Below are 27,823 nucleotides of genomic sequence, written 5' to 3'. Positions count from 1 at the left end.
CTCTGCTGCTCTCCCCACGCCGATGGGGATGGGGAGGTCTGGGACTCTGCCCAAGTCCCCTCTGGAGCTCCCGAGGGACCCTTCAGGGTGCTGAAGGCAACCGGATGGGACCTTAAGTCAGCAGGAGCTGCAGGATCACAGCCAGGGGATCAGTCACGGCTTTTCGGAGCTGTCACTTGGGACTCTCACCCTGGCACTGATCCGCGTGCTGAGCTCAGCATCTTCCCCAGCCCGCAGAGGAAGGTGATGGCTCTTTCCCCAGGACTGGGTTAGCGGGTCACCCAAGCCCTGCCTCCCTCAGCCCCACTCTGCTCGAGGCCGCCCTTGGGATATTCCTCCAGTTTGGCTTTTAATCACCACGAAACATGTTTCCTTTCTGTTTGTAATTATGCATCCTAATACACATTAATTATGGCAGGCAAATAGCTCAGCGCAAAATTTGCAGAAGAAAGCACCCCCTCCCCATCCGTCCCCCGCTCGGCGTGGAGCCGGCTCTCCAGCCAGCTGTAGCGTTACAGCAAGAAGCTCTCCAGGGACAGAAAGCTTTGGTAGCCAACACACAAACAGGGGAGGGGTCCCTGCTCGGTGGGGGACACCACCGAGGACATGCTCCTCTTCGGGGAGAAGATGCCAGGGACAGCGAGCCAGGGGAACCGGCGAGCTCTGCGGTTAGTGCCAGCCAGGAAAACAGGCGGATGGCAGGAGAGGCAACGGCAGCCTCCTGCACGGGGCGGGGGTTGCAGGGATGAATAGGTGGATGGAGCAACTCCTGGGCGCAATAAAAACTTTACTACAGATCTCCCTGAGGCAGAGGATTTGACATCGGGACGTCGCACCAATAGACCAGAGCAGGGACAAAACTAAAGCCCATTTGGGTGCAACTATGTTCTTGCCCACAGGCTGAGCGTAGTCAGAAATGACCCAGGAAAAACCCGGCTCGTGCTAATCCCGACTTCCCAGGCTGGGCTGAAGGGTCGGTCTGGGCTCCCTCATGGGCTCACAAAACCAGAGTTCACTCTGCATCTGCTGGGCTTTTATAAAGGACCAGATCTGTTATTGCTGACATTGATTTGTCTGGCTCGGGCAGCAGAGAACCAATAATTACGGTGAGTTTTAATCAATCCCCCATCAATTCAGCTGCAGTTCAATTTGCGATCTGCCTTGGCAGTGACACAGGATGGGGGGCTGTGTCGGAAAATGATTAGAAAATCAATAAGCAACTCAGCCAATAACTCTGGGCACTCACGGGTGACACGTCCCTCCCCGACGGGAGGAAAGTTGGCGAGACGCGGTGCCCCGGCAGCCCCCGGCCAACCACCTCTGGGCAACCCTCGTCCGGATACGGGATGGATCCATTTATCCAGGGAGGCAAAGGGATCCTTCAAACCATTAAGTCAACTCTTCAAAAGAAAAAGCTGTTTGTGGTTAGACCTGCACTGCTTGGGAACTCGCTTCAAACTCCCAGACCATCCTTCATCCGTGGATCTGACCAGCAAAAATATCTCAGAGCTTGGGAAGAGGGTCTGGTACTTAATCCATGCTACAGAGAGGAAAAGAGAAGTAGGGGGAGACTCCAGGTCGTGGTCTGCTCCGAAAAGCCAGGGAGAAGCCGTTACCACACCAATGTAATTCCAGTGCCTTGCAAATCCACGCTGTCTACACAGGAGCAAATTGGTTTCTCTGTGACGACGACCAGCCCTGAAAATTACACTTGGGATTGGAAAAGAAAACTTACTTTCTTGTCGTCTTCTGCATTAGCACTGTTAATACAGATTCCGGCGGCTAAACATGACACACCGCTACAACGCCCTGACAGATTTGCGAAGGAGGAACGGCCGGCAGCTCGGCAGGGTTTGGCTGATAGCACAGCCGGGCACCGGCTCGTCCCCTCCCAGCCGCGCCGGGCAGAGCACCCAGGTCTTGATTTTTGTGACTGCAGTCAGCAAACAGACTCCAAGTACACACGGGGAATGGATATGCTGACTAAGAAAGTGCTATTTTTATCTGGTTTTTGGAGAAACGGGCTTTTTTCCCTTTTAAATGACATCTCCAAGGCGACACGGAGTGGCAGAGCTGGCAGGAACTGCTGCCACATGCCCGCTGCCACCCCCGGGCGGCCACCGGAGCCGGCCTCGCCGATGCACGGGGCCGCGGTTTGGAACGAAACGGGATGCCTGCGCCCACCGCCGTCCCCCCGGCACAGCGCGTGGCACCGCGTGGCCTCCTGCCACCAGCGCTCGGCGCAGCTCCTCTGCCCACCGCCACCGTCCTCAGCATGGCCGGAGCAAACGCGATGGGAGGAGGATCATCTTCAAGGGGAAAGGAAGCAAGCATCTGCCAAAACCCATATGAGATTGTGTCTTAGGAAAATAAGTATCTGGACGAGTCCCTGCTCACGTTAGTGCGTAAAGGCCCCCCCCCCCCTTTTTTTTTTTTCTCTCCTTTCTCGTTTACAAAGCTCATTAGCAGTGAGATGGGTGAGGGGGTCACTGGAAATAAAATCAGAGTCTCATTACTGACACAGAGCCCCCAGACGAGAGGACACCAGCTCTCCATCTGAGCTGCCTGCCAGGGTTTCTCAGCTCAGCTCCTCTCTTCCGTTATTAAGTTTAAAAAAAGAATATTTAATAAAGTGTTTCTGTAAACTGCCCTTTTTATTATTCCACTCTGTTTTCTCAACAATAGCAGCCTTTTTGTCAGAGATAAAAGCCCAGACTGTTCCCGCACCAGGGTGTCGGAGGTGATGCTCTGGGTGCAGACGAGCCCGGCTCCACCTCGGCTCTTCCAAACCAGACGGGGACGCTGCCACCAACCCCCGGCACCAACACCCCCACATCTGGATGCATCTGGCGACCAGACCCAGGACTCCGGCCCCGTGCAGCTTCCCCAAGCTGCATCCCCAGCACCGCTGGCCTGAGGCTGCAAAAAAGGCCGGTGGCTCAGTGCCGCAGAGGCACCGAGCACAACGTCCAAAGGGGCTGCTGGCCCCCGCTTTGGTCAGAGGCATCCTCACTCCTCACCGGGGAACCTCTTCGGCGCGAGACAAAAACATTAAGCTGAGGCACAAGCAAGTGCCAGCATTTTAATGAGCTCCAAACTATGCGCTGGCATGGATTTTATTTGCTTGCTGGAGCTCAGAAATGACACAAATGCAGTAAACTCCTCTGTGTCCATATATATATATATTTTCGGACAACTTTGGCTTATTCTGCCTTGGCTTTCCTGGCCCAGAAGGCCCCTGGTGAGCAAGGCTGCAGGACCAGACTCTGGCTGTACACAGCCCCATCTCTATGGGTGAGATTTATCCCTCCTGTCCTAATATTTCAGTTAAATGGGCCAAAAAGCTGGGTGCTAAAGCGTCCACTGGCTCCAGGCAGTCTCTCTCCAGGGCCACCCCTGCCTCACCTCCTCGGGGCAGCAACGTCCTCACCAGCACCCCGGCTACAGCAACTCCCCTCCCGACACCCCGCTGCGGGGGAGCACCCTTCCCAGAGGGAAACATTACAACTGTTTTCTGAAATAACAGTCATTATCTTCCCACTCTTTCCCCTCCCTCCTTTCCCCCTGCTTCCTTTTCCCTTTCAAGATCATCAATCATTATTTTAGCCTCAGAAAATCAAACCCATCTGTCTTCCAGGCTCCCGAGCACACCCCGCGATAGCTCACGCTCCTCAGCTCGGTCCCCCCCGTGACAGTGGGCTGGGGGCTCCACGGAGGAGAGCGAAGCTCCGGGCAACGAGGGAGCATCTCCTCACCTCCGGCCACCGCACAGCTCTCGCGTGGACCTGCTCAGGCACCTCGCCGTGTGTATGTCTGCAACTCAAGTCAAAGTGGGACGGACTTGTTTCAAGCAGCTGCTGGGATGCTATGTGCACAGATGTAAGTGTTCAGAGCTCCTGGAGCAAGGAAATCAAGCTAGTGGAAACCCTCCAGCTGCATCCCTTCCAGGAGGCACCAACAGCCCATTTTGGGGTGCGCCGGCATCTCCTGCCCATCAGGGCATTTCCCTTCCTAGCCCAGCAGAGGCTGGCACCTCCAAAAACCTTTGGGAGACCAGAAATTCAACTCCTGCCCCACCTGACGTCCAGGGTACAGCCCAGCCGCAACGCTACACGCCAAATCCCACCACCCAAACCAGACCCGAAGACCGACCCCAGCTGCGACCAGCACACATGAAGCATCCCAGCGTGCTGGGGAGCAGAGGGGCGAGGGCTGGTGCCAGCCAAACCCTCTGAGGAACGCTGCTGAAAAAGCCAACGCTGGAGAAAATGAGACTTTTATCACCCAAACTACTTCATCCCAGCGCAAGCAGAGCCCTCCAGATCTCCTCGGTGCCTCCTGAGCTATTCCACTCGCTTTTAAACCCGGGCACCGCTTGCCGGCACGGCGCGAACCCCTTCCGCAGCACTGAAAGCAAAGGCAGGCGGGCGGTGGGCTCCCCGTCTGCCCCTCCGCTCCCTGCTGCGGCCGGCTACCGACCCCGGCAGCTCTTGCCACCCTTTGCTGCTCTCTCTTCCTCAAATCCCATTTTCATCACAGGTAGTTACCTGGCTTAACGACATGAATTCCAAACCGCAGGCTCCTTGGGAGGGAGGGAGAATTGCTGTTGAGCTCAGGGGGCTTCTGCTTCCAACCAGAACATGCACAAGGAGTCATCTTCTGCTTCAAGGAGCCAGCTAAACTTTAAAGGGATTAGAAGAGAATGGTTTCCTCCCCACCTTCCTCCCTTGCGTGTGCATCTCTAACATAATTAGCTAGGTGCCTCGTAAGGCAGGGACGGATGAGTTTTTATTTTTTCAATGAACAATTGTCTGTCAGAAAAATGCAGATTTGATGAAGCTTAAGTGCTTTGTGGGATTCCATCAATTACATCTCAAAATTCATTGGGAAATTAGGAGAGCATTTAATTTTGACAAGGTTGAAATGTTTTGGTTTCCACTGCCTAATTTTGTTTTTATTTCAGGCTGTACACTGGGATAACGCAATATATAACATAAAGCTCCGGATGATAATGTTGGAATTAAACATTTCCCTCCTCCTTCATAGAAAGGAGATGTTTTGAATGAAAATATTTTGGAACTTGCATATACACGGGAGATTTCTGCACAGCATTTTGGTTTGGGCTAAAACTCCCAAATACCCAATCTCCCCCCCAAGAATATCAGTTCTCAGCTTCATCTGCTTCATTTTGACATACCCTGGTCCCCAAGCCACACCTGCATGACTTGTGCTGGAAGGAGGAGACCGGAGCAGTAGCCATTGCCCTGCTCCTTCATTTCTAATCCCATTTCTCCCCGAAACGGTTACACTCCTAAATTAAGCCGTTTCTCTGCCCGACTTTGCAGCGGCTAGCGAGCGAAAGAGAAGGATTAGCTCCAGATAGGAGCTTATACACCTGTGTGGACCATGCCAAACTTCTCCTCCGTCTCCATCTAAAAAGGCTGGGACTGACACCACACCGGTGTCACCGTAAGCCACAGCTTCAGTAGGAGATTCTCTGGCAGATGCTCTCCTTGCTGAGCCAAACTCCCCGATGCCGTGAGCGGGAGGAAGAACAGTTCACATCGTGCTTGGAGCCAAACGATACTTTTTTCTTGCTCAAATTAGAAATAAATCTGTGCCAGAGGAAGCCCAGCCAGTGAGCAGGAAGATGGGGATGATCAGCAGGATTTTGTGTCTGTGCAGAACAGCAGCACCCGCTGCCTGGGCTCGGCGGGCTCTCCTGCCTCTTGCCAACACCTCTCCCGAGGTGGGACAGATCCTGGAGCACAATCCCTTCCACATCCACCTGCAAAATCTTTGGCCTCCACGGCACCCATCACTCTCTTCTAACTCACCAAGATCTGCAGGCATCGCAGATGCTACAGAACCATCAGACCACACCACCTGCACCCGCCCGCGGTAAAGCTGCTCACGCAGCAGGGACAGAGGGGCCCAATTCTGCTGTTACCTCAGCGTGGGACCCCGAGCTGCCTGCCCCACCACCAGCTGGCAGCTTGTGCCCTCCTGCACCTCCAGGAGGTCCTGACGGTGATGAGACCCCATCCCAAGAGGCACCATCCCGGGGCTCAGACACGCACCATCACTGCACGCCTGTACCTGCTGCTGCCTCCTCCCGCGGCGATGCCGAGGACGCCCAGCGTGCACTGGAGGGGAACCGTCCACCTCCTCACCCAGCTCACGTGCTAACATCTAAGCTTGCTTCCCTTGGGGAAAAAAAAAAAACCCCTCACCCATCTGATTCCCCTGGGGGTGCAATCCTGCCTCGCTGGGGCTCACCAACAAGCACAGTCATGGGGCAGCAGATGCGAGTGACCCCCCCCCTTCTCCCCAGGCAGAGGAGAGGACGGACATCAGTAAGCAAAGCCAAGCTGAGGGACAGGTGGGGAAACCTGAATTTAACCAGGTTACAGGTGTTTCCTTCAATCCCTCAGGGCCAATTCACAGGGTTTCATCTCAAATTATCAATCACCAACACATGAGGGTCAATCACTTTTCCTTCTTCAACATCCTCCCTCCCGGCTGAGCAGCTACCACCGTGCTGGCAGAAGGGATTGGAGATACGTGTTCCTGTACTGGTGATAATCTGACTTACTCCTCCAGCACAGTTTCTCCTGGTTTGCTGTGGTCCTGCGGGATGGTGTGAAATGTATACTAGACTCAACGTGCACAGCAGAGCCACCAGATTGAGAAAAGCTCACTGGGATTTTGTTTTTTTGGGAAACGTCTGTTTGGAAAACTTCCCCAGACCTGACAGCAATTCTGGGGTGCAACAAGGAAAAGCAGCACAGAAACAGGTTTTCTTGAGCTTGGGGACTGTTGTGTTCTGTTGCAAGGTAGGGCTCGAAGCCGAGGTTCCAGGCAGCAACGCCAAGGTCTTAGCAAGGTTGCAGCTCGTACTTCTTACAATTGCCCAAACAAAACAAGCCTCCGATAAGAAAAGAACCGCAGAAAACCTTTATGCACTAATGCCATCTACTGGGTACACGTAAAAATAACAGAAAAGCCACGAGATGAGGGGAAAAAGGGGTCCCATGGGAAGCGTGGGCTGGGGAGCTGTCACCCCTCCGGGTGGGGACCCCACTGCAGAGCCTTTGGGGTGACACCTCGCTCGCAGGATTTTAACTAAGCAGAGGGACGTCCTCATTTCTCCTTTGTAAGCCCAGGGAGACTGTCCTTGGAGACTCCACCACGAGCCGCAAGCGACTGCCCTCGATGTTTCAACCGGGTCCTCCTAAGGCCAAACAATTAGGTAATGGCAGAGCCCGCGCCGCTAAAAAGCCCCAAGATAAATGCATCCCCAGCCCGCGCAGAATTACTGGAAGCTGTATTAAGGGCATGAAGGAACTGGTAACAGATGATGACTATATATAAAAGGAATAAGAAATCTTTGAGATTTGTGCTGGTCCCTGGTTGAGCTGCTAGGCTCCGGCTCTGCTGTGTATTAATTGCTTACAAGGCTGCATGTATATTTTATGCTCAGTACCTGCCTGGAACATTTGTTGGATTTAGCCTTGATTGATGAACCACTGATTATATACTTCTGTGGTCCTCGGCAAATTAATAAACTGTTGACTGGTAAAGATTAACAACATGTCATGATTTGCGAAACAGTGTCCAGAGTAAAGCTGAAGGAAACCTAGTGCTAAAATTAGTACATGAATGCTCCCTGAACTCTATAAAAAGGGGATAGCTTAATTAAATTACATCCTGATATTGCCCATAGCACTTACCAAATTGGCAAACTGAGTTCACAGCAGTTCAGCTTTAAAACTAACTGACATCCCTGCAAATTTGCAGCAAATGACCCCATCCCTGCTGGCACTGGAAGCCCAGCTCACACCCGGCAGACTCCGGGAGCAGGGGTGGGATGAAGAGGGGACGTATTGCCCAGCGCAGGGACCGACGCGGAAGGTGCCGCAAGGTCGCACGCCGGGGCCGCGGTGAGCTGCGAAACTCCGCTCCCATCACCCGTGACCCCGCTCAGCACTATGAGCATGACCCGGGGCTGGGGGCAGCGCTGCCTGCCCACCCGTTAGGCTTTTCCCCAGACCGACAGCCACGGGCCGTGCTCAGAAACAGGGGGCAGTGCCCCCCCAGATCTCTGCTTGCACCCCTGCCATTGCTGGGCACCTAAAAGCAGGTGATGAGTGTAAAACGTCACAGGGGGCTGGGAGAGCCGGGAGGGATGGAGCACTGTGCCTCTGGTGTCAGTCCGATGGGAAGCGGGGGGGAGACAGGGACCAGAGGCGGGATGCAGCAGCCGTCCCCAAGCTTCCCCCGGGGAGCTCAGCTCTGCTGTCCTCAGGCTGGGACTGGGGAGCTGGGGGGGCTTCACCCCACGACGGGGTGCTGTGGAGAGGGGCAGAGCAGCCTCACACTCCTGCGGCAGGAGGAAAAAGGAGCAAAGAGCAGAGGGAGGAGAGACGGGCGTCTGCCGACGTCTCCTGTCCCCATGGGATGCTCGGCCCCCGTAGCCCAGCGTGATGCGGGAGGATGGGGTGGGGGGTCCCACCGTTCCCGTGTGTCACCTCTCGCCCACAGCTCTCAGGGAGGGGATGCACTCCGGGAGAACGGCTCCCGCTGCTTCTCCCTTCTCCTCCCTGCCCCCCCGCACTGTACCCGGTTTGCTCTCTTTACATAAAGCCTCAGTGAGGCATTACAGAAGCAGGGGGGGTATTTTCCTCTTCCCCGAGTGACAGAGTTTTCAATTTCTGCCTCTCCGTGTGCCAGCGTGGCGAGCGCTAGGTCTGTAATTTATTGACAATCTCTATCTTAATATATCCTGACTTCTAAAAAGAGGCATCTCCTCCCAGCGGCACGGGACGATCGGAGCCCCAATTGCTTCTGACAGCGTCTGGGAGGCACGTTGGCATTCAGAGCAAAATAATACCCCAAAAAAACCGGGGAAAAACCCCTAATGGACTAGAAAGGCAGCCATTCCTTGGAAAAGGGAACAAAAGAAAAGGACAATGGGGAAAGAAAGGAGGAAAGGGAGAAGAGTGGCAAGGGGAGACGGCACCAGGCGCTGCTGGTGACACATCAGGCTGTCGTGCTAAATGGCCTTAACAAGCAATGGGAGAAGGGGACAATGAAAACGCCACCCCTGGGACGGCACCGCTCCAGCCTGACCTTTCCCGGCTGCCGTGTATAAACATCTTCAATAAATAAAGAGACACTTAACTCCCGCCTCTGCTGAGATGGGAGGGAGGGGGGGACGGGGGCTCTGACTGCGGCGAGAGGGAAGGTGAAGGGGCAGAGGGGGCTGGGGGGGCTTCGGAGCAGCGGGTGCGTGTTTGCAGGGCAGGCGGAGCGGGTGATGAGCTCGGGACCCCCTCGGGGGTCACCCCCCCCCCCGCTGCCTGGCAGGCAGCTGGCTCCTACAGCAGATAGACGAGAAGGGATGCTCCAGCTTCCCCCCGGTTTCCCAAGGCTCTGCCCCCCGTGTCTCCGCATGTCGTACCGGACTTGCAGGAGCTCTGCATGCAGGGAAGTGGTGACTTTGCTGCGAGGGGAGATGGGTCAGAGCTGGGAGAGGTGCTGAGCTCTGCTGCTCCCACCTGGCAGAATGGCAAAACCCCTCTGTGCATCGATAGCTGGGAACGATTCGGAGCCTCTGCCCAAAACGCATGGTCTGGGGTCGAAGAGGTCTTCTGGAGGGGGGACTGCAAAACCTGGGACTCGGTAGATTGTCCGGCAAGATGTGAGCACATTCAGAAACAAACCAAAACTCTGAGGGTGTCAGAGGGGCCCAGAGGGGCAGAGGATGGGGAGATGCTTCATCTCTCTCCCACGCTGGGATGCACAAGGCAGAAGAAAATGCGAGAGTGCTTTCAGCCCGTGCTTTCCTGGCAAGCAGGAAAACGACCATCAGCCTCAAGCATTTTTCTTTTGTTCATCTCAGTCCCCAGGCTCCTTCCCTGAGGTCCTTAAGGCACGTGTGATTTGCCGTGAAGGCCCCTGGGGCGGGGGGAGTCCAGCACCAGCACATGTCCCCTTGGCCACATCCCCGGAGAGGGAGCAGGCAACGTCCCCCTCCGGCTTGTCCCCAGAACGGATGCCAGCCCCGGGGGCCAGCAGCCGCGGTACCTACCACGCAGCCCGTCGAGTCCACTTTGCGATCCGAAACGCACTTGAAGTTGCGCGTACAGCCACCGTTGTTGCGGGAGCAATCTCGGACCGGCCCGAAGGAGGATAGCAAGTCATTGATGGTTTCAAAGTAGGTGGAGAGCATCGCTTCTTCCCTTGGAGAGAAAAGGCACTGTTAGGGCTGGCAGGGAGCTGGCAGTACACGGCACGGGCAGGGCGATGCTGTGCCCACGGAGAGGGCTGCGCTGGTGAAATTACAGCGTTTCGAGTAGCAAAACTGAGTCAAAGGAGGCTTCCCAAGGAAACTGAGGCTTTGTGATTCTGCTATATATAATAAATTTGCTGCACAGCTCTGACATCCTTGATGAGAACCAACCAGTTAGGGGGTTTCAAAGATCCTATCTACCATTTTCATGCAAACTGGCAACCAACAGATACTGTTTTAGTAGCCTGGAGCTGTGTGTGAATCCAACCCTATACTAGACAACAACGAACCCACAACAGTGAAACTCCTCCTGAACCATTTCCCAGCTGGACCAAGCCTCCCCGAGCACCCACACCTTGTCCATCACCTGGGGACACTGCAGAAGCTGGAAAGCCACACGAAATTTGGGGTGTGGATGCAGAGGCTCATAGCTGTGCTCGGCTCCGGGGGACCGGGAGCAGGGGACGCAGGGACGGGTGCAGGCACAGCTCTCCGCTGCGCTGCTCCAGCCCGGGATGGCTCTGCAAAGCCCCAGGCACGGCCCTCTCTTAAGCAAGTAAGAAGCATAAATGCCTACAAATTTGACAGCCGTGTAAAGCCTTGGGAAGCTCCCAGGCCTCTCCGCGCTGCGCACACAGCAGATTTTTGTCTGTGACAAAGTATTCAGGCACTTCGCTTTCTGCTGGGTTCCTGCAAAAGGAACACAGATGCTTGTCGAGAGCTTTAAGCATCTCCAAGGTATTTTTCATCTTCAAAGCACATGTTATATATTAAGCGATACCTGCAACCCATCTTGGGCAAAAGATCCCGTCACCCTCTCACTGACAGGAGAGAGACAAAAGCCATTTACCCGAGGTCACAGAACAAGTCAGTGATGGAGACGGACCTGATCTCCATAGGTTATTTGTTAGATCTTTATACACAGGGGGCTGCAAACAAACACTGACCCCTCTGACCTTAAAATACCCCCCAAGGCAACACGTCACGGCATCTCCATCACCTTTAGCATCTCCCCTGCTCTCCCATCAGCACCTAAAAAGCCGCGCAATGACTCAATACCCAGTGTTAATCTTGTCTTTTTTTTTGGGGGGGGGGGGGGGGCGCGTTAATTTGAAAACCATGTGCTTGGCAATGAAACAGCGGTGGAGGAATATTCAGCAGCCCTTGAAGACCACAGCACTGCTGTCTCAAACCAGCACGGCGCTGTCGATCGGCGGAGGGCCCCTGCGCGCGCACACGCCGTCACACTCACGCACACAGCCCTGCCAACACCAAATGCTTGGAAAAAATCATGAGTCAGGCATTAAAAAGATATAATGAGATTGGCATAAAAATGATGAGATTTTTAAAAATAAATCAATCACTGGGTGGTTCCCACACACACACACCTTAAATTTGCCTTCTGCTTTCTGAGCTTTTAGGGCGTAATTGAGCTTTTCCCTGCAAGCTTGAGGGCTAGAAACTACCCAGAGACCAAACCCAAAGAAATAAAGCCCTATGTAGTACTGAAATCACAGTTCTGCAGATTCCAGATTTCTAGACAATCACAGAATTGCAGAAGCTGGGAACTTTCAACAAGGAAAACACCATAAAACCAGCAAGAACTGGTAAATTGGCACATCCCTGCTGGGATGGAGGTGGAGGGCGGCTTCTCCGCTACCGCGGGTCGGGGCAGACGAGTTACCCCAGCACCGGGGTAGCTCCGTGCCCACTGAGGTGCCTCCGGCTCCATCGCTGCCCCACGTAGCAAACCCATGTCTGCACTGCCCGCTTTCACCCCAATTAATGCCTCCCAATTAACCTTTCCCTCTCGGCGATCATGCTTCCGATATTCCCCCTCTCTTGGCCTATCTCCTAGATTTTCCAGCATATTTGGAGCTGAATCTCCCTCTGTCCTTTCTTGGTCATGTTTCAAATATCTTTAGAGGCCCTTTTCTATCAGCACTCTGTTCCCACCAGAATTTGCAGCTCCTCCGGAGTGAGGGAGTGAGAAAGGCAGAATATATTAGATCGGGGCACGTATTTCTGCTGGAGAGATGGGAGAAGAGAAAGGGCATATTATTTACTAACCAAAAATGCTGTTTATTAATGTAGAGAGAATTATTTCAATAAAAAAACAACAAACCATGACAACTCCTCCACCGCCCACCCGAAAGCTCAGCCCCATCTGGTCCTCCCGGGGGGGTATCTCGTCGTAGGTGGGTTGCAAGGAGAACCGTGCCCCCATCTTCCCCTCCTGCCTTTTCCATTTGGCCACCAAACCAGCAGACCCTCCTGCAGCTCCCGCGTCCCTGGAGGGAGAAGGTGAGGAGCTACCGCTGTGCTCTGCGGTGTAAAGCAGACCCCGGGGCCGGATCCTTGGCCGGAGTAACTCTGGACCGCTGCCGGGAGAAGCTGGCTCATCTCACGCGGCACCGTGCTCCCGAGCTGGGGCTGGCAGGGGCAGGTCGTCGTGCTTTTAATTAAAAACCTGGAAGCAGAAAACGACCTTCTGCCCTCGGGAGGGTGGAGGACAGGAATGGGAACCTCGCTCTCCGAAATCATGCCTGGCGTAATGGATGACCCTCGACAAAGCACGGGCAAGGGCTGCCGAGCCGGAATGAGCCATTAACTGTATTAAAATATTAACCTCGGTGGAAGGTGGGGCAGCGGAGCCGGAGGGAAGTGTTCAAACGTCACCTGCGAGAGGAGCGGGGTGACGGTGCTGCCTGCAAATGCAGGGAGGCTGCTCGGCCCCTGCTCGGCCGTCGTTAGATTAGAGAAGCGTCACTTCAGCGCGGCGCCCTGACGAGGGGGATGTCAGCAGATGAGAGGGCTGACACGACGCTCAGAGCGAGCTGGGAGCAAACTTCACTTTCGTCTGCCTCCAAAGGGGTCGGCAGAGCCAGGCTCGGTGCAGGCAGGCGCTGCCGAGCCTGTGGATCCTTCTAATTTTGGGGGGGGTGAAGAGCAGTAATTAAATTACCCGCATCCTGCGGCGACAATGGGATGGCGACACGTGGCACAGAGCAGATGATTTTCCACCCACGCAGCCCCTGCCCATCCCTCCCGGGCCCCAGTCCCCACATCCCAGAGCCGTCCCTGGGGAGCAGGCAGCGCCGAGGCGGGGGACGCTTGAGGAACGATGGCAGCGCCTGGCCGCCGCTGCACGGTGCGTGCTGGGGGCAGCCGTCCCTCCCCACCGCCCGGGCACACCGCATTAGCCTGGCCCTGATGGATGAATCACTTTCCCTGCAGTAACGAGCCGTCTGGAAAAGAACAGCTCTTTTTCTCTTGCTCTCCATCTATCTGCACCAAATTCCATCGAGTGGCCCTCGGATCCGTTCTGGCATGGCAGGACGGAGGAGATGGGCTCGGCAGTTCGTGCCATGCCCGGAGCACACCGGACAGCCAGGGGAAGCTGCTGGTGGCCCTGGCCGGACCCGGGCACTGAAGCAGCAGGAACCGGGCAGGGCTCAGCACCCGGCGTGCTGGGAGGACAGGGCCAGCCCTGAAGCGGACGCTAGGTCCCATCAAACAGGGCGTTTTGTAGTGAGCGGCTGAATTACCGGTGCCAGACTCTCTCCACGAGCACACACGCATCTATGAACACACGCTCTTTAACTCTCCAACCCTCCCAAAGCCACAGGCAGACACCCAAATGGCACACTTGTAAACGAAATGCACTCCCCTCTCTACCAGGACCCACTCCCTGATGACACACAGCCTCAGCAAAAGCCCCTTCTCTAACAACTTCTATTGCCATGAACGGTCAGTGCGATGCACGACGGCAGGGCTCTCCACCGGACTGGGCACAGCTCCTGCGGCACAGACCTGGCACCCATCCTCATCCAGCCCCGTGCCACCCCCCATCGCCCGCGTGCACCTCGATTCCCTCAAAAATACTTTTCTCCATCCTCTCCCTTTGTTCCAGGCTCTCATTAACGAAGCAGATTCAGTGACAAATATCGCTGGGGGTTATTTATTCATGAAATACCAACACCATGCAATTCTCAAAGCCTCCAAAGCATCATCTCATAATAAGCTCCTGAGCTTCGCAGTGGCTCTTCTCCCCAGCTCATCCTGGAAGGGGATTAGTGGGTGTTATCCAACTCAGCTGCCCCTTTTTATTGCCTGCTAATGGTTAAAGACTTCGGTGTCTTACAAAGTTAACCATCGCTGAGAAAAACAAAGAAAAGGATGCGAGCTGGGGACTAAGCCAGTGCTGCTCGGCCATCTGCTCTCCGAGCTGTGTTTGGAGAGGGATCGGGAGGAGATTTGGGGTTCATGAGTTTCTACAGCCAGGACGTGCTAACAGCAAAAGGCATGATGCTGTGTCACCTGCAGCTTCATCCCAAAGGAGGAGCCGGTCCAGAGCAGGGACCCAAAACCAGTGCAGCCCAGCCAGGATGCCTCGTGTCCAGCACCTCGCGCTGCTTCCTACTTCCCTTGGCCAGACTCCACTCAACAGAGACCTTCAGAGCTGGTGCACTTACAAAACAGTACAGAGCAATCTATACCCAGATTCTGATTTTTTCAGCCCGACAGCTGCTTGCCTGAGCAATTTTGACCACAAATCTGGCCACAAAACTTCTGCTGTGCTGCGAGGCTCGAGAACAGGCTGGTGTCCTCGCTGCCGAGAGCCAGAGAGGTGTCCCCCGGTGCAGACATTGCTCCCCTTTCTCCTTATGCCCAGCCAGGGGTTAAACCTGGATGTCCTCTGCCTTTCACCCTTCTGCCCTGCTCCATCAGGTCATCTCACCCAGAGCTGGCATCACCCGGAGGGACGCTCACCCTCTGCCCCGCAGTTGCTCACGTGGGAGCCGTGGCTGCTTCCCCGTTCCAGCCCCAAAATGTGCCGAGGGCACCGCTCAAGCCGAGCACCCATCCCTCCGGGGCAGTTTCCAGGAGGAGCTGGATGCCGACCCTGGGAGAAAACACCTCTGAGGAGTCCCCAAACTCAGCCCCAGACCTCCAACACCTGAAATCCCCGTCCCTGTGGCGGGTAGGTTATTTCCTCCCCAGGAGATGCTCCGTCTGAGCACCACCTATGCTCTCACCTATTCCACTCCTCTCTTCCTCCACTCCTTTTCTCTTCTCCCTCCCATCAATTTTTCCTCCACTAAACCCCCACTTTCCTCTGCTAATCCAGCCAGCGCCGAAACCATTAGCGAGGTTGCCGAACTCTTCCTTGAGTTGCAGAGTAAACCACTCGAAGATATTAATGGGATCGGTGGAAGTGGGACCTGAACGAGCCTTTTTGCTCTGCAAATGGTTCTGCCTCTGTTTTGTCTGCAGCCACGTGGGCTGGAAACTCCTTCACCAGCCACGAATTGCAAATGCTGGGTGGAAGATGGTGAGCCGGGAAGGGTAGGTGCTCTCAGCTGCGAGCTTGAAACAGCACATTGGAGGGGGAGTTACAGACTGTAGCAGAAGCAAAAGTTAATCCAGCCCTTGGTCCCCGGCTTCCTGCGCTGCAGCGCTCGGGCTTGTTAAGTTTGGGAAGAGCTCAGCGTGTTCACGCAATGTCCAGCAAAATTCACCCCAGAAACGGACACAAAGGGTCTGCCTGCCCGAGCGACACGCGTACCCCGCTTGAGGGTGTACTGCAAAACTCACACTGGCGTGTTTTATAAAAGCATTACATATAACGGATAAAACCCCAAATTGCATCTGCAAAGCCCAGCACTCCGAAGTGAAGCGTTGGGATTTGAGCAGCGTGCGGGGCTGGGACCCCGGCGGCAGGCAGACCCCTGGGGACCCCGAGGAACCGCCACCCACGGCCCCAGCCCACGGCATTCCCGCTCGCCTGCAAAGGCAGAGCCGTCCCTTCCCCAGGGGCTTTCCCCTCCCGGGGGCTCACCACCCAGGACCCCCGCGTCTCATGAGCGTTAGTTTATTCTCACAGCGTCTGTATGCTGGGTATTATTTTCTTCACACTTAAGACGGGGAGCCAAGGCAACAAGAGATCAGGATTAAAGGTGCTCACCACTGTTGGATGTCCATCTGGAGACGCTTTCAAAGTTATTTTTAGTACTTTTAGCACGTCCCGCGCTCACAGTACAATTCCAGCCGGCTGGACTGCACCACAGGCTCCGCTGTTCCGTACAGAGGGCCATGCAGTTAAACACCCGAATTACGACGAGTGTATGGTCACCTCAGAAAAGTGGTCGATTTCAAGACAACAGAATATGTTTTTACCAGGATTTCAACCCTTTTCCACCTCCCGCAGCACCGAACCATGAGCTATCTCCCACGTGAGTCCATCCGTGCCCTGACCAAGCTGGGATGCTCTGGAAACGTTAATCTCCAGCCCTGGCATCAGAGGACCCGATGAGGTGGTGGCAGCTTCTAACTCAGGGACTTCACAGTCTGAACCTTTGGCACGCTTAAGCTCACTTCTCCAACCAGATTTCCTAGTGTGGTGCCTGAAGATGCGTGTGTCCAGAGCGGATTTATCATTTTATGTAGAAAACCCGAGTTTCTGCCCAGCACACCCACAGACACTTTTCAGCCACTCTAATAGCGCTGGGAGGTTTGAAGAACAATCACCATCCAGGTCCTAAACTGGGAGAAACCGTCCTCACTTGAGTGACACTGAAGAAGGCACTTCAACGGAGCCACGCTGACACACCACTGACGATGAAGCCGCTTCCTATAAATCTGCCGAGTAGTCTCACTTCTCGTGGTAATACTATAATAAACACTTGCAAAAACGCTCTCCCAAAAAACCTTGAGGTTGAAAGTGTGAAAAATTCCCTACCACACTTCAATAATTTGCTAGAGATTCAACAAAACCATCGCTCCGCCAGAGCGTTTTGAAGCTCACCTCGGCAACCAGAAGGGCCAGAAATTTAATTACAGCAAAGCAAAGCGAAAACAAACACATTGAAACAAAAGTGAGCTTGGAAAGCCCATCGCACGTCCCGGGGGATGCCGGGGCTCACCAGCACCCCCCACCCCGCTGCAGTCCCCTCGGAGGCGGCGCGGCTCTGCCGTATGAAGGACCAGGATGTCACGGATGAGATAAACAAGAGCATCTCTTGAACTCATCTTCTGAGCATCTTTTCCCATTTCAGGGAAGCATCATGGTTGTCGCTTCAACCCCGCACGAGCCAAAGGCAAACGCAGGCGGTGCTGGCTCAGTCTCCCAGGCAACCTTGGCACCGGGAGGTTAAAGAAAAGGCGCACGAGCCTTAGCAGGGATGATAAACCACGGTCAGGAAGTGTGCTGGAAATTACATGTGCCAGCACCGGCTTTTCACTGCAGCTCATAATTAATCGCAAATTGGGCGGGTTGCATTTCCCCTGTAGCGATGCTGTGGTCAGGATGCTCCTGTGTGTCAGGAACCTTGACAGCAAGATGGGATGGGACGGGATGGGATGGGACGGGATGGGATAGGACAGGATGGGATGGGACGGGACAGTACAGGGGTTTGGAGCACAGCAAGTGCCCTTGGTGGGATGGAAAACCCACACTAAGCCCCTGGGACACCATCCAGGAGGACAAACAGCACTGCCAAGCATCGTGTCCCACCCTGACCATCCCAGCACCTCACAGCAAAATGGATGGGCATTGCCCTAAATCCCCACCATCCTGTTCTGCATTTATTTAGGATACAGCTTTCCCGGCCATTTTCAAGCCCCCAGGCTCTACCCTCCTGTTTCACACCCCTGTGGAGCCCCGACAGCCACGTCCTGGCAGGTTGCAGGGGCTCGGCCCCACCACACTGCCCCGGGCAATGTCCCCGCTCCTGTGCATTTTCCACCTGCTCCTCATTAGCTTCATCAGGAGCTAATTCTGCAAGGTGAGGATGTGACTCTCCCCGTCTCGAAGGCGTCCAGCACCGACAAATCGACTTCCCCTCTTCCACGCAACTGCAGAGCCCCGGCTCCCTGCTGCTCTTACACCCCAGTAAATGTTTTCAGCTTCAAAGGAATCACCAGCCAGAACCAGACGTACCTAATTCAGTGTTATTAACTTTAGTTATTAAGTTATGAAGCACGCAAAGTTATCCGCGATGAGCCTGACCCGTCCCTGCTCCGCCAAACTTCAGCCCCAAAGAAAAAAACTTTATAATGCGAAATCTAAAAGTTCAACAAATGGCAGTAAACCAGAAGCATGGGAAAAACATAGTTTCAACATCTTAAGAAATTAAATAATTAAAAAATATAGCATTTAGACCACCAGGAACGGAAAGCTCCAGGCTCAGAGAGGAGCCACCCGACCCTTCACGTCACGGCAGTTACCAACACACACCTTTTGGCCAGGGGTTCTAGGCAGCTCCACATATTAATAATTTAAACAGTTAATACTAGTGGAATCTGCTTGTTCAACACGGAATCAGTAGTAGTAGTATATATTAATTGATAGTAATTCAACACTAATTAACTCACAAAGTAATATGTTTATCTAGCCAAATGGATCACACTATTGGCGCGGGGGTTATCGGTAAAGGCGGCAATGCATAATTAAAAAATACATAAATGAAAATTATCAAATTATTTCTCTATGCTAATTAATATTTTTACTAGCTCATTTTGCCCAGCAATTCCTTCCATCCCATCCTCTCAAAACATTCATTTTAAAACACTGAACTTGTAAATACATTTCTGGCCTTAATTTAGAAATAAAAAACAACCAGAGGGGTATTTTTCACACTCAGAGATAACACGGTGATAACAAGGGAGGAAAAAATTCTGCGCAGGAGGAGAAACGAGAGACCACAGGGAGGGCTCGTGGCTCGCCACGGCCGTGCTGCTCTGAGCCGAGCGGACCTCGCCGACGCTGCTGGCAAGACCTTCTGGAGGCTGCCGTGAAAAGAGGCATCCAAAAATACTTCCAACACTCCTACCAATTAAACGCTGACCCCGGCACAGCGCAGGTGGTTGGCCAGGACTCCCGTGGGCTTATCTGGAGGGATGGAGTAAAACACACCATGCCGCAGGAGGAGCAGAGAGGGGTGGCGGTGGGGTGAGAAAGCCGGTTTGGTGTTGACTAAAGCCCCAGTTCTCACCCCAGAACTGCGTGCTGTGGAGGGTAAGAGAGGCCAGCCCGGCGCTAGATCCTCCATGGGGATCACGCTTCTGCAGGAGCTCGGCAGGGAAGTGGCGTGGGCTCTGCGGTCGTCCCCACCTTGCTCCCACAACCAACTGCTCTGGTGCAATCCAGCCCATCCCGCAGCCCTGCACCCACATCCTGGGCAGTTGCCCAGCACGGTTCCCCACAGTCACATTTACAGGGAGCAAAACTCTCCGTGGGGGATACCGTGTCCAGGCTATCTCCACCCGGATGGTGGGATATCTGCCAGTGAAGGGATCCTGCAGAGCATCTGCTCTGCAACGCTGGCCCAGACCACGTCTCCAAGGAAAGCCCATGTTAGCGGGGCTGCAGATATGATGACCGCCACAAAGCTGGTGAGACATCGAGGTCCATCAGGCACCCCGCCAATGGCAACCACTGCCACGCAACGAATGGCAACCACTGCCACGCAACGCAGGTACGCACAGGTCTGTGCACGCAGAAAAAGTGTCATAAGGGAAATTATAAAGGTTGCAATGTCACACACCCAAAACTTAAGAAAATGTGAGGACTAAGGTTGCCAAGGCAACCTTAATTCAATCTGGTAATTATGCGCTTTGATGAAGGTGTTGACTGCAAGACCACATTCAGGAGGGTTATCTGAAGGACCTATCTCTCCCCAAACACCAAAGGTGATGGTGCTGAGCTGTAGCCAGCTGTCTCTGGGTGCCTGAAACAGCCCGGAGCTCAGCATCCCAAACCCCCCCAGGTACCTACGAACATCCACAGCTTCTCTGCGCCCTACAAACAACTTCATCTGCAGCCTCTCGGTATCTTGTTTTCTCTTTGTTGGAGGACACATAGCTCCTACTTTACTGTACTCTATTCAGACGCTGCTCTGAATGCACAATTACTCAGCTCCTCACGGGTTGCTTCTTCTTCGCTCGACACCAGAAAGCAGCAGTATTTCACAACCAATAAAGTGATTAAGTTCCCAATCTCTCTGTTACCATCCCCGTTTTACAGATGGGGAGCTAAGGCCCAGGAACGGTAATGTAAAAAACATCCACTACATTACATGCACCAAATTTGAGACATTTAGCCTTGATTTTTCAGAGTGCTTAGCATTAAATGACACTTCCCCTGCTCAAAGCACAGCTCGCTCTGACTTCAGTTGAAGTTTTTACAGCTCCACATTAATGTAGATCATTCCCAGAGCAGGTTCATCAGCTGCGCTGAGCGAGGCAAAGGTGAAAAACTCGGATATGATCACGCCATTAAAGACGGTTTCATAATGCATATGCACAGAGGGGCTGCCTGAAGGCTGCGCACCAAACCGACCCTGGCACCTCCCGGCTTTGGAGTTTTGCGAACTTGATAACGTTTGCTAAAGAGGAGCCCAATCGGGGTTTTATTCCGGGCAGGGAGGAAGGGGAAGGCGTTCAGTCTGGGAAAGAGGACATTTTTCAGCAGCAGCGGCAGGACGCAGCGTCACTCAGCCTTTGGTGGGCAGAGCTCTCCCCAGGACAAAATCACCCCACAGGCTCCTACCTGCCCGCTCACCGTCCTCCTCCCCTCTTGTCCCAGTACAGCCCATTCCTCTCCCCTATTCCCCCAGTTCCCCTTCCCCGCTAGCCCCAAACTCAGCATTTTTGGCCAGCTGCTGCCCTCCCTTCCACCCTCAACCAGCATTTCAGAGCGGGGATGCTCGGCTGTGCTCGGGCACAGAGGATTGCTGCCGACTCTTGCTGCTAAAATCAAACAAGACTTCACGCAGTGTACAGCGATTCAAGTTTTTCAAAAGCGCTTTTAAGCTGGCCAAATTAAGGCGGTTCTTCGCCTGTAAAAGAGAGAACCTCCACAAAACGTCTGCCTCAATCCTCTGCAACAGTTTTGCCTGGGGGAGAAAAAGAAATCTTAGAAAAACAAGCGATCGAGCAAAAGCCTAGACAGAAGGCCTGGGATCTCTCATCCTAAATTATTAAAGACTGAAAACATCATGAGATGGGTCAGACCACCCCAGTACCAGGCAGCGATTGCAGCCCTGCCTGGGTTCAGTTCAAATAAAACAGAGATTCACACAGACTCTATGTGGCATAGCAAAAAATGCCATTAATCTCACCGCCGTGATGAGCTCTGGGCATCTCCTCGCTACCTCACCCGTATCTGCTCCCAGCACGGACCTGATCAGACGCCGGAGAGGAACTGAGCAGCCAGCACCTACCCTTTGTCTTTGTCCTTCAAAATAATCAGCCAACAGCCAACCAAGATTTCAGGTCGCTGCTCACTTGTTATCCCACAGGGACAAGCCTGGGGTGAGCTACAGGCTTTTCCCACTTAAAACACACCTATATTCTAGCCCAAAAGAGAGCTCGGCTGTGGCAGTTCCCATCTCTCCACCCCGCTTTCCCTGCCTAGAAATCGGGAATTTGCTTGCTGCCGGGAACTCGGAGGGGTCACAAAGACAGAGAGGAGCTGGAGGAACCCCAGCCCACATCCCAGCCCAGGGCTGGCACAGCCCCCCGTGCCGCAACTCGCCCCCCAGCCCCGCAGAGGCAGAGATGACCCGCAGTACCCCACGGGCACTGGGGATGGACCTGCCATGAGGTACGGCACAGGGGGCTGCGTCTGCCTTCGGTCGTCACGAGCGCTTTGCAATGGCAAGCTGGAAATCCCAGCCTGGGGCTCAGACTTCAGCATCTGCTTCGGCACAAACGAGTCACTGGGGTTCTCCTTCCCTTCTCCAGCCTTCGAGGGTATTACGGGCAAGTTTTCTGTTCTAATCGGCTCTTCTGGATCTGACTTTGTAGCAATTGATGAGGGTCACCAGGAAAAGCTGGACTTTGCAGGGAAACTGGGAGAAGAAGGGGGTTACCCTTTAGCCCGGTGTTTGCCTGCACCCAGGCACCGGGACCAGCCACATCCGAGGCTCAACCACTCTCATTACACAGCAATTGGGATTTTTTTTTTCTCAAGAAACGTATAAAGTGCTTAGATGCAGTGGCGATAAGCACTTTAGAAATGCCGATAGAATTAGATTAGATAAATAGGAAACAGCCAGGGCTGCAGGATCAGACATCCATGCCCTGATTCTTCACAGATGCTCCTATCGATCTGCTGAGAACAGTGTCAAGCCCCTGGGAAACCAGGTACTGGGGATCGGCCATCTCCGCACGGGCAGGGATAAGTGCTGGGAATGGAGATCCCTATCCTGATGAGACGCTTGCCGCAGGCGGGACAGCCCATGGAGAAGCGAGCCCCGTAACACTGCAGCAGCTCAGCATCCCCGAGCAGCTCCAGGCTCTGCAATAAAGCTCCATCCAGCTGAACCCCCCCCCAGAAAGCCACACAGCTGCGTGACCTTCACCAACCCCTCCACATCCCAGGGATCACCAGACCCCATCCACCCCCCTGCTCCCCGCAGACCTGGGGAGCTGGGCGCGTTGCTCCCCAGCCACGGCACTGGGCGACCAGACGTCCTGAGGCGTAGGGGTGCGTACCGATGCACGGAGAGGGAGGTAAGAGCCCACAAGAAGCAAAACTAGAGCTTTTTGGAGAATCAAAACCATGAGTTGTATTTTAGAAGACACCACTCGCCTGGGTCAGTTACTAGGGATGCATTTATGCATACGTATACATATATGCATAGCTTTGCTGCTATATATAGCACCTTCTATCAGCAACGCTCACTGGCTTTGAAAAAGCCAGGTGAATGTCCGCAGACGGAGGAACTGAGGCACAACTAGATTATTTACAGCTCGTTTCCAGAAGTAGTCTTTGAAGTTGGAATCCAATTAATTTTATACCTGGGGAGAGATTTGCATAAGGATTTTCCGTCCATATGGGCAGATTTTTCAAAAGGACTTGGCTCTTATCTAGGCACCCAATGCAGACTGTGTTTTCCAAGGTGCCCAACATCCATTAGCAACTCCTTGGTGTACGGTCAGGTTTATCACAAGAGCAGCGCCCTCCCTGGTAAGCCAGCCGGTCACCGAGCCCTTCCGCAGACACCACATCCATGGGTCTGGTCTCCAGAGGCGAGGAGCACCCCGATCTGCCACTGCCTTTGGTAGGGACCCGTCTCACACCTGCCCGGAGACGTGGGCACTTGAGAGCAAATAATTTCCTACCGCAGAGAACGAGAGGGGTTTCCTCCCAGTTTAAATCCCTGAACAGGGGCAGCCCAGGATCAGAGAGATGCCACCGCTGGGATGGGGGAAGCGATGGGCATCAGTAGCTGAGGGAGGACCAGGACCACCCTGTGTGGTGACCACAACCCACTAGATCACCTTGGCTATGTCTTCAAACCGCCCACGCATTACCAGGAGAGTTTATCTTGTACCTCCCCTGCAAAGCTGCCGGATGCTGCACACCCCTCTCACCACCACGTCAGCGAGCGCTGCCTGGACAGACCCCCGAGCAGCCACACGCTGTCCCCAACTTGCAAACTCTTTGGGGCAGAAGGTGTATTTAGACCCGTGCACAGGACAGCTCTCTTCACTGCACTTCAATGAATCTTTCCTGATTTGCAGTCTTACGTATACCCCGGCGGAGACGCGAGCAAGCCTTTCCCCGTCCCCTTTCACACCCCCATTGCAAACCACAGCCCCCGGGAGCCCACGGCGCGGCGCCTGAAAACCTCTGATCCAGGCAACGGCTGCAAAGCATCGCCCTCAGACTTTTGAGGAAGACGCAGAGCTACGAATGCACGTGAAACCCCCAGAGGCAAACACTTCACAGACAAACAGCACCCACCGGGAGGGAGCAGGCAGCCCTGGCCGCAGCAACGCCTGCCTCTAACGAGCTGACCCGCAGGCTTCCCCCCGGCTCGCCGGTTCGCGTGGTAATTGCTGTACACTTTTAGCCTTGCCTGCAGCCACATCGCATAGCGAAGGCTGCCGAGCTGTGTCCAGGGCCAGGTGCGTTCAGAAAAAAAAAGATAATCAGCATTTAAAAACAAAAAAGGAGAAAAAATCTGGCACTCAACTCTGTTGCATCCATTTTTGTTCCTGGTGAACCAAATTGGCTGCCGTCGAAGCAAATGGCAGATGAAGAAAACATTGACTTTCTGCTTGGGTCAATAAACAAGATAAATTGAGTGGGGAATTGAATGTGGGACAGGGAACATCATCATTTACCCGAGGAAGAGAGAGGGTTCAAGGCAGAGAGGCTGAAGCAGGGCACACGTCCATATCTCACGTAAGGGCATTTCACTTGGGACCTCAGTGCTGGGAGGCAGGAACTGTGCTGGCTCCAGCGAGGCGTGGGACTATGCTGTGGGACTGCGTCTGATGTACCTAAAACAAAGCCCCCAGACCCAAATCCCAAGAAATGACTACGGGCGGTCGCATTCCTGCAGCTGAGCATCTGCTGGTGCTGATGGCATTTCCACGAGCGGGCACGCAGCCTGCGCAGCGCTGATACCTGACTGCTGCTGGCCCAGAAGTGGCCAAGACTGACCCCTCCTGAGGTCCCAGAGATGCTGAGGATGGGATTCAGCTCACCCATCCTAAGGTAACCCAAGGACTGGTCACTTTGGGCTCCTCCAAACTCACTGGGGGAGATCAGCTCATTTTGGGGATGATGCCCCTGCCCTAAGGTGAAGGATTGCAGCAAGAGCTGATCGGTGCCCTGAGCTCCATGGACCACATCTCCACTGATCAGAAAAGGCAGCCTCGGGAACTAGCTTAGCTACAGATCTAGGGATGAGCTAAGCTACTCCTAAGTGCAGCCACATCAGTCCCAGCCTACAGCCCTTAAGACAACTTGCAAGAGATGCCAAGGAGAGGAGGAGTCTGTCATTGGCCTTCCTGAGGAAAGGGAAAGTCTTGACCTCACCCATAGCATAGATAGCTAAAACACCATTTGGGAGAGAGACAGAAAGCCTCGATTATGGAAAAAACTCCTTCTACTTTGCACTGTCTTAGACACCAGAGAACCACCGTGAGACACAAACCTGTAAAATGCCAAAATCCCTGTGCCCACAACAGAATTCACTGTCCTTGCCATGTTGTCCCGTCTTTCGGCCTCTTGACATCATAGCTATCCTAGTTGAGATCTGCTGAGCGGGGCCACTAATGGTGCGTGCAGTGGAAATGCAGAGGGCTCAGCATCCCACTGGTCCCAGACTCAGGTTTCCAAAGGAGACATCCCTTTGGAAGATCTACCTCCTTATTTTGTTGGCTTTTTTTTTTTTATTAACAAGCCTACCCCCTCTCAACAATAACCCACCGACCTCAAAGCACCTCTAAAGAACAGACGATGGTATTAAACCAACGGCAGCACTGTGCTTACGCACAAACACACACTGATTTTAAAGTTTAACTCAGAGCTCCTCCGGCCTCACCCCGATCCCAAGCATCCCAGAACAGACATCCTCCCTTCATCTGCAAACCTTTGCGCTATTGCATTATTAAGCATAACATAAAGAGTATGTGCATTTATTAAAGGCAGAAGAGACTACACCTCCAGGAGACTCTTCCCTATGCTCAATTATTGGCACTAAGCATCCCACATCAAAAGCATTTGGAAAAGCTGTGCTATGAGGTTGCAAGGGATGCATCGGGGGTCCGAGCCCGCGGGGCAACGATGGGAGCTGCAGGCAGGTGCGTGGGATGGGAGCATCCCTCCCCTTGGGCCAGCCTGCTCCCAGCCATCAGGTTCGGTTCGGTCGCCAGTGTCACGGTGAAGGATATTCAGTTTGAACCGCAGTTCACAGGAGTGCGGGACATAGCCGTCACTGCTCCTGCCTGATTAGGTCTGTCAAAACCTATCAAGGGGAAGTTTGCCTGGGAACCCTCTCTCCAGCTGCGTATTTAGCAACAAGAGATTGATGACAGGAGAAAAGGAGGCGGGGGGAAGACAAGAGCACTTGCACACTGCAGGACCACCCTCCTTCTCCCGCCCATCACATTCCCCTCGCCACTTTTATTTTAGTGTCTATCTTAATTAAGGAGACTAAATGGAAAGGCTTCCATGCTAATCCAAGTTCTGCCCCACGGGGCAGAGGAGGACGCCCAGAATACGATTTGGTTCCCCTGAAAGGCACCAGAGATAGACATGCCGAGATGCGCGGAGCCCAGGCTCCCACCACAGACCCCACAAACCCCTTCTACCAGGGCAGGGATGGACGGGTGAAGATCTTCTGATGGGTGCCAGGAGCATCCCTCAGAGCCCACGGTGGCCAGTGCCTCTGGGAAGCTGCGAGCATCGCGCGGGCTCTCGGAGGAGGTGGGGGGGCGAGGGAGGGCTCATCCCACCCCAACACCCACGGCAGCGTGCACCCCACTCTTCTTCACGGGGTGACCTCACAGCCTGACCCACCTCACGCTGCGGCTGCACAGAGAGCGATGCCGACCCAATGCCGTGCGCAAGGAGAGATGGGGGTTACCCAACGCCTCTCAGACAAACGCTCTCCCAAAATACAGGCCAAGACTCCTCTTTGATTACACACACTAGGGCCAAAACATTGATTTTTCAGCCAACGAGCAGCAGCAGAAGCAAGCCTCTGCGAACGTGACCCTTGGAAAAAGGGTCAGGCAGGGGGTTCTGGAGGCAGAGCTCACCGGAGAGGCAAACCCAGGGATTTACGAGCAAGAAAACAGTCAGTGGTTGTATTTTTACCATTTCACCCAAACAGGCTTCTCCGTACGTATTTGCAAAAAACACGGATCACAGCAAAGACTGAGCTTAACTTGTTTCTCCAAGTTTTTCTCTGGGTGGAAGGAGCACCGCGAAGCTGAAATGCTGTCCGACCGCCGGCCCGAGGGCAACGAGCTCGCTTTCAGCATTCGGCCTAATTCACGTTAGCAGACTCGTATTCGACTTCAGTAATATTCACCTTTATCTACCCAAAACCAAACTCGGTTTAAAGAAATAAAGATGACCTCAAAACTCTGGAGGGGCTGCTCTGCCACCGGAGACGAGCAGAGAGCGTGCCCAGGAATACAGCCCCGAGCAGGAGCTGGCATTTCGGGATCGGCTGCAGACTCAGATGGTGAATTACCGCACGACCGCGGGCAACGCGCAGGATGTGTCAACGCTCCAGACTCCTCATCTGTAAAACGGGGACAACAGCTACCTACCTCCCACCGTGCCGCGCAGTTAATTAATGCTCCTTTGAGCTGCGAAGATGAAAAGCAGCCTATAACTGCAAAATAGTGTTTTATTATTATTATGAATGAAGCCTCCACTTGTTCCATCAGAGTGCACCTTAAAGCAGGGCTGCTGTAGACACTGTGAATTGTTTCCAGCAGCTGTACTACCGCTGGCATTCGCAGGAGTTTGGCTGTAGACTTGTAAGAAAGAGCTTTGTACGCAGAAGAAGGAAAAGAGGGAGAATAAACAAATAGAAATTCCAGCACATTTTGTGCTTAGCACCTGGAAGTGATGCTCCTACCCTCCTGGGGGCTGGAACAAACCAAACCAGAGACAACAGCATTTCTTCACCTCCCGTTCTTGCCTGCGCTTTACCTCCACGGGCTGCTGTAGCCGTGCATACATAATGTCAGGACAGATAGTACTGCAAG

General features: G+C 53.9%; 1 protein-coding gene across 2 annotated transcripts in view; it reads right to left on the bottom strand.

The window, feature by feature from the left end:
* Nucleotides 1–27,823, bottom strand: part of ASTN2 (astrotactin 2) — a 357,282-nt gene that overhangs the window by 152,931 nt on the left and 176,528 nt on the right. For both annotated transcript variants that reach the window (XM_075772822.1, XM_075772823.1), the window contains one exon: nucleotides 10,094–10,244. In XM_075772822.1, coding sequence (XP_075628937.1) covers nucleotides 10,094–10,244 — 151 coding nt within the window. The remainder of the gene's footprint in view (nucleotides 1–10,093; nucleotides 10,245–27,823) is intronic.

The sequence above is a fragment of the Balearica regulorum genome, chromosome 20, assembly GCF_011004875.1.
Source record: "Balearica regulorum gibbericeps isolate bBalReg1 chromosome 20, bBalReg1.pri, whole genome shotgun sequence".
Taxonomy (NCBI): domain Eukaryota; kingdom Metazoa; phylum Chordata; class Aves; order Gruiformes; family Gruidae; genus Balearica; species Balearica regulorum.
Note: the sequence above shows the minus strand (reverse complement) of the source record. Positions and strands in the feature narration are given on the sequence as shown.